This window comes from Grammomys surdaster, unplaced genomic scaffold (assembly GCF_004785775.1).
Source record: "Grammomys surdaster isolate TR1022 unplaced genomic scaffold, NIH_TR_1.0 126612, whole genome shotgun sequence".
In the NCBI taxonomy this organism is placed as follows: Eukaryota; Metazoa; Chordata; class Mammalia; order Rodentia; family Muridae; genus Grammomys; species Grammomys surdaster.
The window spans coordinates 906,823-920,315 of NW_021621401.1; the positions used below are offsets into that span (position 1 = coordinate 906,823).

Below are 13,493 nucleotides of genomic sequence, written 5' to 3' on the forward strand. Positions count from 1 at the left end.
AGGTAAGTGCAGCAGTATGGCGCCATTTTGTGGAAGATGATGAGCCAGAAGCACTACTGAGACACCCAAGGTAGGCTCCAGGCCAGCGGCCTCAGTACCGCTGAGCTCTTGCGGGGCACATGCCATCATCTCTCTCCACTTCATTATTCTGGAGGCCCAGGAAGGAACGCTTAATCTGAGACCAGTCTAGACTTTAAAAAAAAAAAAAAAGTGGAAGGTAGGACTGAAGGAGGAATACAAACAAAAAAAGAGGCAGATATTGTGGAGGCAAGGGTTATGGGAGTGTGGCTGGATTTCAGTAGATAACCAAGTTCCTTTAGTGACTTAATGGGGTCTGCTGAAATTGAAGACTTTGGGTCAGAGACAGGTCTTCTGTCCTTTGTTTCCCTACTTTTCCTGCCTCGTAGAACTGTGGTAAGCAAGTAGCCCAAGGGTACTGAGACTTACTGGCCAGAGTCATGTGAAGTGCTCAGTCTGAGGTGGAAATACTACTGTTCCTAGAACCCAGATTGCCAGGAGGAAGATGCGGGGAACAGGGACAGGTTGGCAGGATTGGACTTGGAGTGGATGCATGGGCAGAGCGGGTGAGGCAGTAGCGAGGACCTGGGCATGTTCGAAGTAACCCTAGTAAGACAGGGTGTGGGTGCTTCTGGAAGAGCTGAGAATTGAGCATCTGGTCAGGTCTTACTGAAGTTGATAAGGCCCCCAGAATAGGAATAGCAACAAAGAGGTGGAATGCCTTTTTGAGGCCCAAGGACTTGAAGCCATCTATTTTTTGCTGTCAATTTGTGTGTGAAAATGTGGGTACTCAAATGCCATGGCACATGTGGAAGTCAGTTTTCTTCCCTTCCCCCCACCCTCTACTTTGAGGGATTTTTTTTTTCTTTTTCCTTGTCCTACACTTCACTTCTTTTCTAGGCTGGTGGGTCTGTGAGCGTCTGGTCTCTTCTGTCTCCTCCTGTCTTATTGCAGGAGTTGTGGGATTACAGATGTGTGCTCTCATATCCAGCTATTTACATGGTTTCAGTGAATCAAACTCAGATCCTCAGGCTTGTTCATGAAATGCCGTTCATTATCTGCTGAGCCATCTTGGCCCCTGAAGCCATCTTTAAAGGATTTTGGACACCCATGACGTTGGGAGCTAGGTGAAAGGCTCTTCAACTGTGACCAGTTTTCAGGAGTGACTCTGTTTCCTTCTGATTCACAGAAGTAGAAGTTAGCAGGATTGTCTCAGGCTAGCTTTTTTCCGTGGCTTTTCAAAAAGACAAGCCTTTGTCACTCTCCAATCCATCTTCCCTGTATCAAAACTCTGCTTAGAGTCGATAACTCCAGACCATGGGTCCCCGTCCCCTCTCTCTGCCATAGAGCTAGCTGCTTGTCTGTTGTTACCACCACACCCAGTCAGTGGAGGCTAAGCTCTCCTGAGGAAAGCCATGAATGAGTTGCTTCAGTTATTATCTCACTCCCTGAGGATTTATTACTTTCCCCTCTCTTTTTCTTTTTTTTCCTGTATTTCTTGAAGTTTCTCGTGGTTCTCTCTCTCTCTCTCTCTCTCTCTCTCTTTTTAAGTTGCCTCACCACATAGCACAGGCTGTTTGGCTTGGAACTCATTTTGTAGATTTGGTTGGCTCAAACTCACATGAATCTGTGTGCCTCTCCTCAGAGTACTGGGATTAAAACTGTGCATTCCACATGTCACTTAGTGATTTTAACATCACTGGAGAATTAGAGTTTGTCAGATGTGTCTAATGTCTGTGATCTTAATACTTGGAAGGCTAAGGTGGGCAAATCACCAGAGGTTTGAAGCCAGCCTAAGCTGTTTAGTAGATACATACCAGGTAAGGGTACAGGCTGAAACGCTTATTTCAATTAAGAACACCACCACTCAAGCCTGGAGAGATAGCCCATCAGTTAAGGATGCTTGCTATTTTCAGAAGACCAGAGTTCAGTTTCTAGCAATGATGTAGGTGTGTTGGGTGTGATGTGTGCAAGTGACTTTGGGGCATTCCAAAGTTTTGCCATCATGGAAATGGATGTCCTTAGGATACTTGTGTCATAATCGTTTTCTTGAGCTGAATCTTTGTGACTTTTGACTGGCATCTTTCCAGGCTTTTGAAGCAAATACATCATCAACGGCTTCAGTCAGGCCCACCCAAGAAGAACAGTCCGCAACCCCACCAGGGAAGGTAGTGACCATCAGCTCTCGGAGTCCCCGCTGTTCTCGAAACCCGTCTACCCTCCGAAGCAGCAAGACCTTCCCATCTGGTTCTGGACCTTGCTCCCCAGGTATGCTTCAAGAGTATCCTGATGTCTCCAGTACTGTTGTCAGAACTAAACACATGGCCCTGCTGTCTACCACCCATGGTCTACTGGGCATAGTGGAGGGCGAATATCACCTCTGTTGGGGATGATGAACACAGGGGACTTTTGTAAAGAACCTAGTTCATTTGATAAGTAGAGGGTGGTCTGGTCTCATTGGAAGTTTTGTGTCAGAAACCTTCATAAAATACTGAATTAGAGCCGGGCAGTGGTGGCTCACGCCTTTAATCCTAGCATTTAATCCTAGCACTTGGGAGGCAGCGGCAGGTGGATTTCTGAGTTCGAGGCCGGCCTGGTCTACAGAGTGAGTTCCAGGACAGCCAGGCTTACACAGAGAAATTTTATCTTAAAAAACCAAAAAAAAAAAAAAAGAAAGAAAGAAAGAAAAGAAAGAAAGAAAGAAAGAAAGAAAGAAAGAAAGAAAGAAAGAAAATTACTGAGTTAGTGGCTTAAAGCCACTAAGGAGAATTAGTTCTTTAGTCTGTACTGACTTGGTTTTCTTTAAAGCAGTCTTCAATTAAGGTGTGTGCGGGCAGTTTAGTGCAGTTCTAGAAAGATGAGGTAACTTGCTTCTTAGTATATCCTTAAATTTCATCTGAGAAATAACTTTTTTGTGGTACTAAGGGTGCAAAGCAGGCCATCCCACGTGTTAGGCGGACACTTCACTGCTGAGCTGTCTATCACCCCAGCCCCGAGGAAAATGCCATTCTCTACTGAACACATCCATCCCAGACAGAATAAGCATGATCCTTTCCTAGGATCACTTTTGCTTGCTTAAGTCTACAGAGCCCGTCTTGTTTTACCTCCTTAATGGAGTCTCAAAGATAACAGTAATTCACTCAAGAACATTAATGGCTTTACAATATCTCTGACTTAATATTTTGTGAGCAGCTTTTCCACTAAAGACTGTTTGCCTAGTAATCCTTCCAGAGACCTGTGTGAACTTGAGGCTGTGGTTCTGGAGACACATCTTAGCAGTTGCTCGTTTCCTCTTTCTTATACCTTCAGGAGGCTGCCTCAGGCAAAGCACCTAAGCCATAAATCCCTGCAGATCAAGGTCTGTTGCCTGAAGTGGGCCAGGTAGCAGCTCAGTACTACCTCTTGTACCTTCTAGTGAGATTTTTAATGTCCTAACATTTTCTGTCTGATTGAGGATTATAGGACCAGGGGCCTGGACTTTCAGACATTTGTACCATGTCTGGCAAGCTTGGCCTGTGAACTCTGAGTGGTCCATACATACCAAGCCATGAACCTTGAAGGTGCTTTTTAGCAGCACTACCACAGTGGAATTTCAACAACGTTATTGTGAAATAATTATTTTCTGTCCTTTTATTTCTGGGACTGTTTTCTACAAAATAAGGAATTTTAACCAGGGTCAATATTATGCAGCCTAGCCCACTTTTTGTAATTCCCTGTGCTACAGAAACAGCTGTATAGGCACATAGCCACACTCCCTTTCAGATGCACTTTTGTGGCAGCTTTCTTGCTACCACATGAAGTTGAGTTACTTATGGAGACATGATGGTCACTGAGTGTGTTGCTAACCAGCCTTTACAGAGAGTCTGCTTTCTTTTGGTCAGCTAGGGATGCCCCAATGTCCTTATAGCTCAGAAGTCTTGATTAGTTGTCCTGCCTTCTCTCTGAACATAGAACAGTGGTGATGGCTTTTACTCAGGAGGCCTGCAGTCCCTGTAAACTGGGGCCAGGATCTAAGGAAGAAAAGCGAGAGAGACTTTACTGAGATAAGGTATATGCAGCTAAAAGGTGTCTGGAGATTTCTTTCTTGGCTTGCTTCCTCGTGGGGCTGCCTTTGCCCAGGACGGGATACAGGTGAGTGTCTGCACATAATTCTCCTTCCTGTTCCAGGTCTGAAAAATACCCCAAGGCCTCTCTTGGTGGCCGGTCCCTCCAGCACCAGAAGCAGTGACTCAGATGGTGGCCTCTTTGCTGTCCCAACGACTTTGCCACCAAATAGTCGACATGGAAAGCTCTTCTCTCCCAGTAAGGAGGCAGAGCTGACTTTTAGGCAGCACTTGGACTCCATCAGTGTGAGTGCTGGGAGTGCCAGGTGGGTGGTTATGGTATGCTTTGCAGATAGAGTCTCTGTTTCCTGGGCTCATGTCCCTTCTCTCATAGATACAGTCAGACTTTTTCTCACCGAAGCCCAAGAAACTACGGAAACGGCATTTACGAAAGCCACTGGTGGTCCAGGTAAGGGAACATTGTTTGAGTCTATGTGGCTGCATTGTGTTTGTCAGGTCTATACTCTAGGTGCTGAACTGGCCAAGAGATACTTACATGTCTTTGATTTTCAGAGTGATATAGAGGAAATTCCTGCCCTTTCTTATTAGTATGAAAAAATAAAACTAAGAGTAGAAAATTTAAAGGTACCCATATAAATAAAAATAGATTTTGGTTAGCAATGAAAATTATTTACAGACATGTGGTTTGGTTCCTAAGAGTGTCCCAGCTTGGATTCTCCCAGATCTGTTAGAGCGTGGGCTTAGACAATGATTTTAGAGTCTGGGCTGACAGAAGCAAGGGGTTTTAGAACTGCAGTAAGTGGTAGTAGGAGAACCCATCTGCAAGCCATGGCAGACATAGGGTGTACATGGCACCCAGGAAAGAAGACAGCAGTGTCTGCAGATGTAAGGGAGGTGAGCTGTAGTAATACAGCCATAGGGATTTGTGAATGTGGGTAAGTTTTGGAAGACACGGATAGACCAATTTCCTTTTCTCAGTCTATTAGAAACCTTTTTCTCTAGGTCCAGTGAGGGAGCTCAGTAGAGAAAAATAGTTGACCCAAGTCTTAACAACCTCAGTTCTATCCCCAGGACCCACATGCTAGGAGGAAAAGTCCAGCTTGTAAAAGTTGTTCTTTAACGTCTATACTCACATCATGGTGTGTCGACACACTAAATAAGTAAGCATAATTTTAAAATTAAAAAAAATATTTACCTTGAGATTAGATTATTCGTAAGTAGGTGCTGAGCATAATGGCTGCAGAGTGAGACCATGCTATAAAACAAAGGAGCATTGCGTGGGTGGTCTTAGAAAGTATGCATTCTAAACCTTTTCATTTTTGTTCGCATATCCTTAATTCTCAATTCACAACTTTGCTATCTCTCATCCTTTGTCTTGGAAGACGGAAATGTTTCTGACTTGATACAGGCTCTAGGGTTGCTGAATTCAGCATCTGAATATTAAACCAAACCCTATAGTCTAAACCCAGTCTGTATTGTTTTGTGGATGAATATATGTGTGGTGGCACTTACATGAGTGTGGAGCCCAGGGGTTGATATCAGATGTCTTCCTTAGTGTTCTCCACCTTAAAAATGGAGGCAGTGCTTCTCATTAAACTCAGACCTCCCAAGACAGCTAGTCTAGCTATCTAGCTTGCTCAGGGGCTCTCCTGTCTATGCTTCCTGCAATCTGGAGTTAAAGGTGGGTCGATATGCCCACCTGAAGTGCATGTGGGTACTGGGAGATCTCAGTTCCTGTCTTGTATACATAGAAAGTGCTTACTCCCTGAACCATCTCCCCAACCCAAGCCTGTCTCTAAAATATCCATAGTGTGTGTGCATGTGTATGCTAGTGTTATGTTAAATATCCATATATGTGCGTAAATATATATATTATGGTAAAGCTCACTCATTTGAAGTATATGATTGAACAGACTTTAGTATAGGTATGAGGTATTAGCAGCTCATGATCTTTTCATAGAATACTCTCATCACCCAAAAGAAGCCCTGGTCCCAACAACTACAAGTCCACCTACTATTTTTATGGACTTGCCTATTCTATTTCCTCAAATGGGATTGTACAGTATGTGGTCTTACTTAATATCTTTATTTAATGAGTAAAGTTTTATTGACATAGAGCTATGGTCTTTATGTCTATACTGTCTACGCTGCTTTTCTACCACAAGATCCAGAGCTAAAATGGTCTCAAAGCATTCCCTTTATGGAAAAACTTACTGAGCACTGTCTCAGCCTTCAGAATGAAGTGTGGTGAGCCCGAAAATGCAGAGTTTAGTGAAGTGAGTGCACTTTCATCTCCAGCAATAGCTCTTTCTGTTCTCCAGTGTTTGCCAACATCCTGGGAAGATCATGCATGAGAAAATGTCTCAAGGTACCCTGAGTCCTTTATATAGGAACAGAATATCAATTCTGTCGGACTCAGTTGTGTGCTGATCCATTACAGTTGACAGATCCATGTCAGTGTTTCACTGTTAGCAATGTTAGTGGTCAGTGCAGGTTCTTCTCAGTTGAATAGGTACTTAAGTACATCTTGACCCTTTATTCATGTGCAGGAAAGAGACTGGAAATGATCGTTTCTTGTCTCCCAGTGCCTCTTGTTACAAGCAGTCCCTTAGCTTTCTCCATCCTGACCACTAAAATGCTCAGCATTGAGCCCCATCAGCCTACTCTGTGGTTGTAAACAGATGTCTGTATTCAGTTGCCTGTGTCCAGCCAAATCTGGAACATTCTAGGTTTGAACTAGATCCTCCTGATATTTCTGTAGTTTTCCTTGGGAAAGGTCTTATTCCTAGCATTCTAGTGTCTTTCTTATTTATTTATTTATTTATTTATTTATTTATTTATTTATTTATTTTAGTCTATTTATTTATTTATATACTGGTGTGTCTTTCTGGTGTGTGTGTGTGTGTGTGTGTGTGTGTGTAGTCTTCCTTGGCTGTCCTAGACCTAGCTCTATAGAGCAGGCTAGCCTCAAACTCACAGAGATTTACCTGGCTCTCCCTCCTGAGTGCTGGGATTAAAGTGTTGCGCCACCACCGCCTGACTCACAGTGAAGTCTTCTTATCATCTTTACTATTTGCATTTTTTTTCTCACAGAGGACACTGCTCCCTAGACCTTCTGAAAACCAGTCCCACAATGTGTGCTCCTTCTCCATCCTGTCTAACTCTCCTATAGCTGGTAAGGCCAGGCACCCCTCCTCCCTGGAATAGCTTCTCGGAGTATTACCTGAATGTGCCTCACTGTGGGTTTCCATGGCTGTGTGTGTGTGACATTTCTAGCATACCTCTGTTTGTTCTTCCAGCATATGTTTAATTATATACTGTGCCCCCTGTGCTGCATCTAGCTGCCATTATGAGCAAGACTCTGCCACTGGCTGGAGTGTGCCTTCTTTAGACGTGTGTTCTGTTGTCTTTGTTGGCAGCACCACTGACTTCAGTTCAGTGGCGTGTTTTTACTTTCTGCCTGTAGAGCCACAATAGGCACTTAGGAAATAACTGGTTTTGGAGCATATGATCACGTTGTTTTATTTACATCTGTAAATGTAGTGGGTGTCAGGGTGCTTTGAAGCAAGTCTCAAAGTGTTCTTCAGTGAGTACACATGCTTGTTGATATATCTTGATTAGTCTAATCTTTTTTTTTTACTCATGCTTCTGGGGATCAAACCCAGAGATGTAGGCAGCAGAGCACTGCTGTGCTGCTGACCTGTGTCTTCAGCCCTTAGGAATCTTTTTTTTTTTTTAAAGGTTTACCTTATTTTTTTATATGTAAGTGTAAGTACCTATATGGACACCAAAAACCCATGAAGCCCAGAGGAGGTGTCAGATCTGCAGTTAGAGGTAGTTATCAGTCACTAAATGGGTGCTAGGAAACAAACCTGGGTCTTTTGCAAGAGCAGCAAGTATTCCTAACCACTGAGCCATCTCTAGTCCCTTCATGACTTGTTGCTTTTATTCTTTAGTTGTGTTTAGTTTATGTTTGGATGGATGTTTTGCCTACATGTATGTCTGTGCAGCATGTGCTTGTCTTATGTATGGAGGCCAGAAGAGCATGTTGGATTCCCTAAAGCTGAAGTCACCAGGTGGTTGTGAACCATCATGTGAGTCCTAAGAACTGTCCCTAGATCTTTTCTTTGCAGGGAGCCTGTATAATTTGATCTCTCAGTCCCCAAGTTAGCAAGTGTCTGGTGTGTTGAGTGGCTTGCTATGATCCTAGCTATGTCTGTGAAGAAAACCTTCCATAGCTCATTGTGCACAGTAGGACATGGACAAACCAGTTGATAAGGCTGCATTTGTCTTCCTCTCACAGGGAGAGGCTGGTTCCGGCCCATCCAGTCTTCTCTGACCAAAGCAGCTCTGTCTCGACCGATAGTGCCGAAGGTCCTCCCATCTCAGGCCACCAGTCACCTGCCCAGTAAGTGTGTAATGTGCACAGTGACACCCACTATGTGAGGTTCCTTAGTTGCTTTTTTTTGACATACATCTTTGTAATATTCTCTTCTTCTCCAAGGCATAATGTCTTACTGCTTTGCTAAGAGTATATCAAATTCCTTGGCTCTTCACTGAAGAGAGGTGTGAGGGAGAAGCTGTCTCACATCATGGAGTGGAGTGTTATGGAACAGAGGTTTGATATATAACTCCTGTTGCTAGGTGCCATCGACTTAGCAGCTCAAAGTGCTGGCATCATCCCTGGAAGTCCCTTGCCAGTTTTAGATACTGATGGCTCATCTGGCATCTCTCCACTGTCTTCAGAACAAGCAGCCACTGCCATCTCGGGGCAGGGTGACACTGGACCACACCAGAACAGAGACCCTGTTACTGCTGTAAGGGTGAGAACATTTACAAGGGCTATTAGGTGTTACCTGTAGCTTCTGGAGTGAGATCATAGGCCTGGGTCATACTGAACCCTGTTGCACCTTTGGAGACCTGATGGTTAGAGGAAACACTGAATCAGAGAAACTAAGGTTTGAACACATTCCATGGAGTACAGAGTGGGAGGTGGTGAAGAGACATGTTTGCTGTGTGATGCTAAAGAATCCATTGCTAAAACATACATGAGGGTGTAGATTTGAATTTCAACCCAGTAGGCTGCCATCAGCCCATGGGCCCCCACTAAGGAGGTACTAAGTGCTTGGTACATCTCTGTGGAAAACAGTTCGTATGGTCTTGACCACTCTTTTCATGAATCTCCAAATCAGATGCTCTGATTTCTTTGCCTGTTGAAGTGGAGGCTGTGTTGGGTAGACCCCATGGAGCTCTGAGATTATGTGGTCAGCCGGTTACTGAGCTATGGCATTTCCTCTTAAAAATCAACAAATGATTGTAAGTGCAGAGCCAACAGTCTGAGAATTGTTTTCCATTATTTCCAGCACAATCCATTTCTTCACCTATTTGTAGGAACACCAGGGAAATTGAGAACAGTTTTTCTTTGGTGCACAGCCACACAAGTACTTTGGCTGTTTTTCTAGCTCAGTGTGGACCACTCAGCAGTCTTCTTCTTCTAGGGCACTAATGATCCGTTTATCAGCATTACAAGACCAGAGCAGGAGCCAATGACAGATGGTTTCCAGGTAATGTACATTCTAGGGCTTCAGCTCCCTCTCTCCTTTAGTGCATGGACCGTGCTTTCCAGCAGTGTTGTCCTTTCACCTAACTCACGTTTTGCTATTGCTTCATGGATAAACAGATTATGTCATCCCTTCTCCATCTTCCTTTGTTAAACCCCATGTCTGAAAGGACTGGGTTTTCTGGGCTCAGGAGCAGGAGGTAATCAGCTGGTGGCTTTTGGAGCAGTATTCTCCACTAGATGCTGACAATGGAAATAGGTTCACCCTACCCTAGCTTAACTTTCTTCTGATGAAGTATATTTCATGAGTGTACTCCTCTCTTGGGAGAATGGTGGATCCCTGCATTTCTTGCAGCTGCCAAGCTAGAGGTGGGCATTGTACTCACTGTTACAAGTGTTGATAGGTACCTTGTGTCTGAATCATATTTGTTTCCTAGCAGGGATCATCTGTTCTGACCTTACCTGAGCTGTCCAAGGCTAATAATCTCCAGAATGGCCTGTCCATACCTTTACCCTCACCAGAGAGCTCCAGCACCCGTCTCTCCCCACCCAATGTTTCAGCACTGCTGGACATATCCCTACCTGGCCCACCTGAGGATGTTCTCTCACAAGGAGAACCTGCCACACAGATCAGTGATTCCATCATTGAAATTGCCATCAGCTCTGGCCAGTACAGTAAGTACAGATGACCTTAGAAACCTTTCCTAGGTTCTTACTTAGATGGTACAGCCATACTTAGAAAAAGCAGACCTGATCAGTGTTTTCCAAACTTGCTGGTAAAGTTCCAGCGTAACTGTCATTATCTGCCACTACAAGGTGCCTCTGCCTGGCTCTGACAGGAGGAGTAACTGGTCACTGATGCCACTAGTGGTCTGGTTGGGTTGTTCCTGACCTTGAGGTAAGAATGGGATAGTTTTGAAGGCTCTCTGAAGCCTGGGGATCAGCTTTCTAGTTGTTCATCTGGAAGATGACTTACATGTTTCAGATACTGCTTAGGAAGTAGCTGTACAGATAGTTGCCAAGGGCCTGGTCTCACTCATTCTGTGATGGTGTTTCTGGTGGCAGTGGCATAGCTATTTTGCCTGATGACATGATTCAGACATGCTTCAGGCAGACATGAAGTCACAGCCTCTTAGCACATGAGCTTGATAGGTCCCTGACTGGTTTGAACCTTGCTTTTCTCAGTTGTAGACTATGAACTATATATACTCCAAAGGATAGAATCAGGAGCATCATGTTTCCTATGGGACTGGTGCAAACACCATGAAGATTATTGGCATAGTACTGTGGGCACAGGGCCTGCCTGATTCTGCCTGCTGTGTTCTGCATTCTTAGAGCATAAAGTTGCCCTGAAGGCTCTGTGATCCTTTTTTGTAGACAGCTGCCATCCCTTTGGTGTAGTCTCAGTGCATCCTTTGTCTCCTGGCTTCAGCAGTACACAGCCTCTGCCTCCTGCTTCCTTGCTATAGGTTCAGGGAAGCATCTCTGACCTTGATTTTTGGTTGACAGGTGAAGGAGTTCCTCTTTCTCCAGCAAAACTGAATGGCAGTGACAGTTCCAAGAGTCTTCCCTCCCCATCCAGCAGCCCCCAGCCCAACTGGATTGCCTCTCCCACTCATGACCCCCAGTGGTACCCCAGTGACTCTACAGATTCCTCACTCAGCAGCTTATTTGGTGAGTGTTTCTGGAGGACTCTTCTTTCCAAGGTTTGAGTTAGGCCAGACCTCAGCACATTTAGTTCTGAGTTAACTGAAAAGTGTAATTTACATATAGGAGAATGCACAGATTTTCAGTTCGTATTTCACTGGATGTCAAAATGCTTGTAGACTCTGAGAGCCCAATGCCCGGTACAGACAGAACATCAAGTCATTCGTGTGATTTTCAGTGCCTTCTCCAGTCTGTTTAGCCTTCTCAAACCCTTCTTACAGAGCTCTTGTAAAGAGAGAACAGATCATCTTTTGTTACTAATTTCTTTATATATTAAGTAAGATACTCTGAAGTGAATGTTGCAGCTGACTTGTGGTGTTCTTGATCACATATGGAGAATTATAGAATGTGTCTTTACTCCCCAAGGAAGAGATTCCATCCTGTTCTTACACCTTACTAATTGTAGAATCGAGTCAAATGGAAGCAGCCGTGGGGTCGTAATGGACTACACATTGGCCAAGAATGCTTCATTGTCATCATTCAGACATCTGTCCCCTATTTAAAAGCAAACTTGTCAGTACCCTGAACATGAGCTTGGGGGATGGAGTCACTGAACCCGTTCACTTTGTTGATCTTCCCCGTGGTGCTACAGTGACTTGATTGATCTCCGTTCTCTGCTTTTTCACTATCACTCATTTCTTTGGTGGTATTGAGAATGAGTGGCTAAGCTTCACTTTCCCAGTTGCCAGGACCCAGGTTTTTACCCTGATAATTCCAATTTGATCATCCTTGATTATAGTACTGTACCTGGTGGAAGAGTTCAGGGAACCAGTCTCACACCCCCATGGTTTTACTGTCACAAGAAACAGTGCAAACATGAGCAGAAATCACCTGCAGTCTGTGAAGTCAGAATCAAACTTAATGCCTATCAGTGAGGGTCTGCCACAGAGAATACAATATAGGAGGAGCACAGCACCTGCAGCCCTCGGAAATGATGAAGATGAGTGTACACTAGCACAGATGACAAAGCCTGTTAGAACATAATGCCTTCGGTAGCCCTTGACAGACGTGTGAAGGTAGAGACCTAGAGGCCCTAACTGGCTACCTGGATACTCATACCTGACTCACCTTCTTTCCGCAGCCAGCTTCATATCTCCAGAGAAGAGCAGAAAGATGCTACCAACTACTGTTGGGGCCAACAGCGGCACATCATTGCTTGGCCCTAGCTTGTTGGATGGAAATTCGAGGGACTCTTTTGTTTCCAGATCTCTGGCTGATGTCGCAGAAGTAAGTGCAGTACCATACTCCTGAGCTTTTAACTTTCCACTCCATTCTGGAGACTGTGGGGTCCCTCCTAGGTCCAGTGGGTCTTAAGCAATGCTCACTGAGACTGTTAGGTCAGATAGACCAGTAATATACAAGTCTTTAGTCTCTGAGAGATCTGGCAGCACTTGGGCAACGGATGGCCCATAGAAAACTCTTAAGTACGTGCTGTCCTTTGTAGGGTTCTCAGCTTGGGAAGCCTGGGATCAGGGTAGAAAACAGGTCACCAAAGGCAGGCAGAATGTTGTCCTTCTTATTCGTGTTCTTCCCTTGCTCTGTGACCTTGGGCTGACTCAGTTACCTGATCTGTAATGTATCGTGCCATTTGGGAGTTATAAAATGTTACTCTATCACCCTCCTACCTGTGTTGCAGAAGGCCTTTTAGGGGGCATTTCCCTATAATGTGCTGTGACCATGACCCTGAGGAACTTGGGAACAAGTTCTGCAGTAGAGTTCTGTCCTTTCACTATGTGTACTTTTCTATGTTTTTCTAGGTTGTCTGTCCTTGCAGTCATCCAGAGATCCTCATATTGTCTGTCTGTGCCCAACAGTTAGGATTCCAGTGCCAGTACTGGTGGGAGGAGTGAGGACAGCTGTATGCTGGGTACAGAGCTGTAGGCTTCATAAGAGACAAGTCAAAATTCACACCATGTGAGAAGGATCCTTAAGTAGCATTTCCCAAGTTGGTTCACTGGATATCAAGGCCTTGCTAATTATTCCGGGAGAGTTTTATAGCCAGACACTTGAGGAAAAGTACAGGTCAAAACAATATGGGTGGAGAGTGATGGGGGACACCTGGAGTGGATGGGGAGTGATGGAGGAACACTTGGAGTAGGTGGGGAGTGATGGGGGACACCTGGAGTGGGTGGGGAGTGATGGGG

General features: G+C 44.7%; 1 protein-coding gene across 2 annotated transcripts in view; it reads left to right on the forward strand.

The window, feature by feature from the left end:
* Positions 1–13,493, forward strand: part of Cramp1 (cramped chromatin regulator homolog 1) — a 50,186-nt gene that overhangs the window by 30,945 nt on the left and 5,748 nt on the right. The window contains exons 11-20 of one of the 2 annotated variants that reach the window (XM_028760947.1): positions 2,109–2,286; positions 4,186–4,367; positions 4,456–4,530; positions 7,176–7,257; positions 8,386–8,490; positions 8,727–8,905; positions 9,581–9,646; positions 10,083–10,317; positions 11,152–11,316; positions 12,431–12,576. In XM_028760947.1, coding sequence (XP_028616780.1) covers positions 2,109–2,286; positions 4,186–4,367; positions 4,456–4,530; positions 7,176–7,257; positions 8,386–8,490; positions 8,727–8,905; positions 9,581–9,646; positions 10,083–10,317; positions 11,152–11,316; positions 12,431–12,576 — 1,413 coding nt within the window. The remainder of the gene's footprint in view (positions 1–2,108; positions 2,287–4,185; positions 4,368–4,455; positions 4,531–7,175; positions 7,258–8,385; positions 8,491–8,726; positions 8,906–9,580; positions 9,647–10,082; positions 10,318–11,151; positions 11,317–12,430; positions 12,577–13,493) is intronic. The other variant, XM_028760948.1, reaches the window with a different exon arrangement.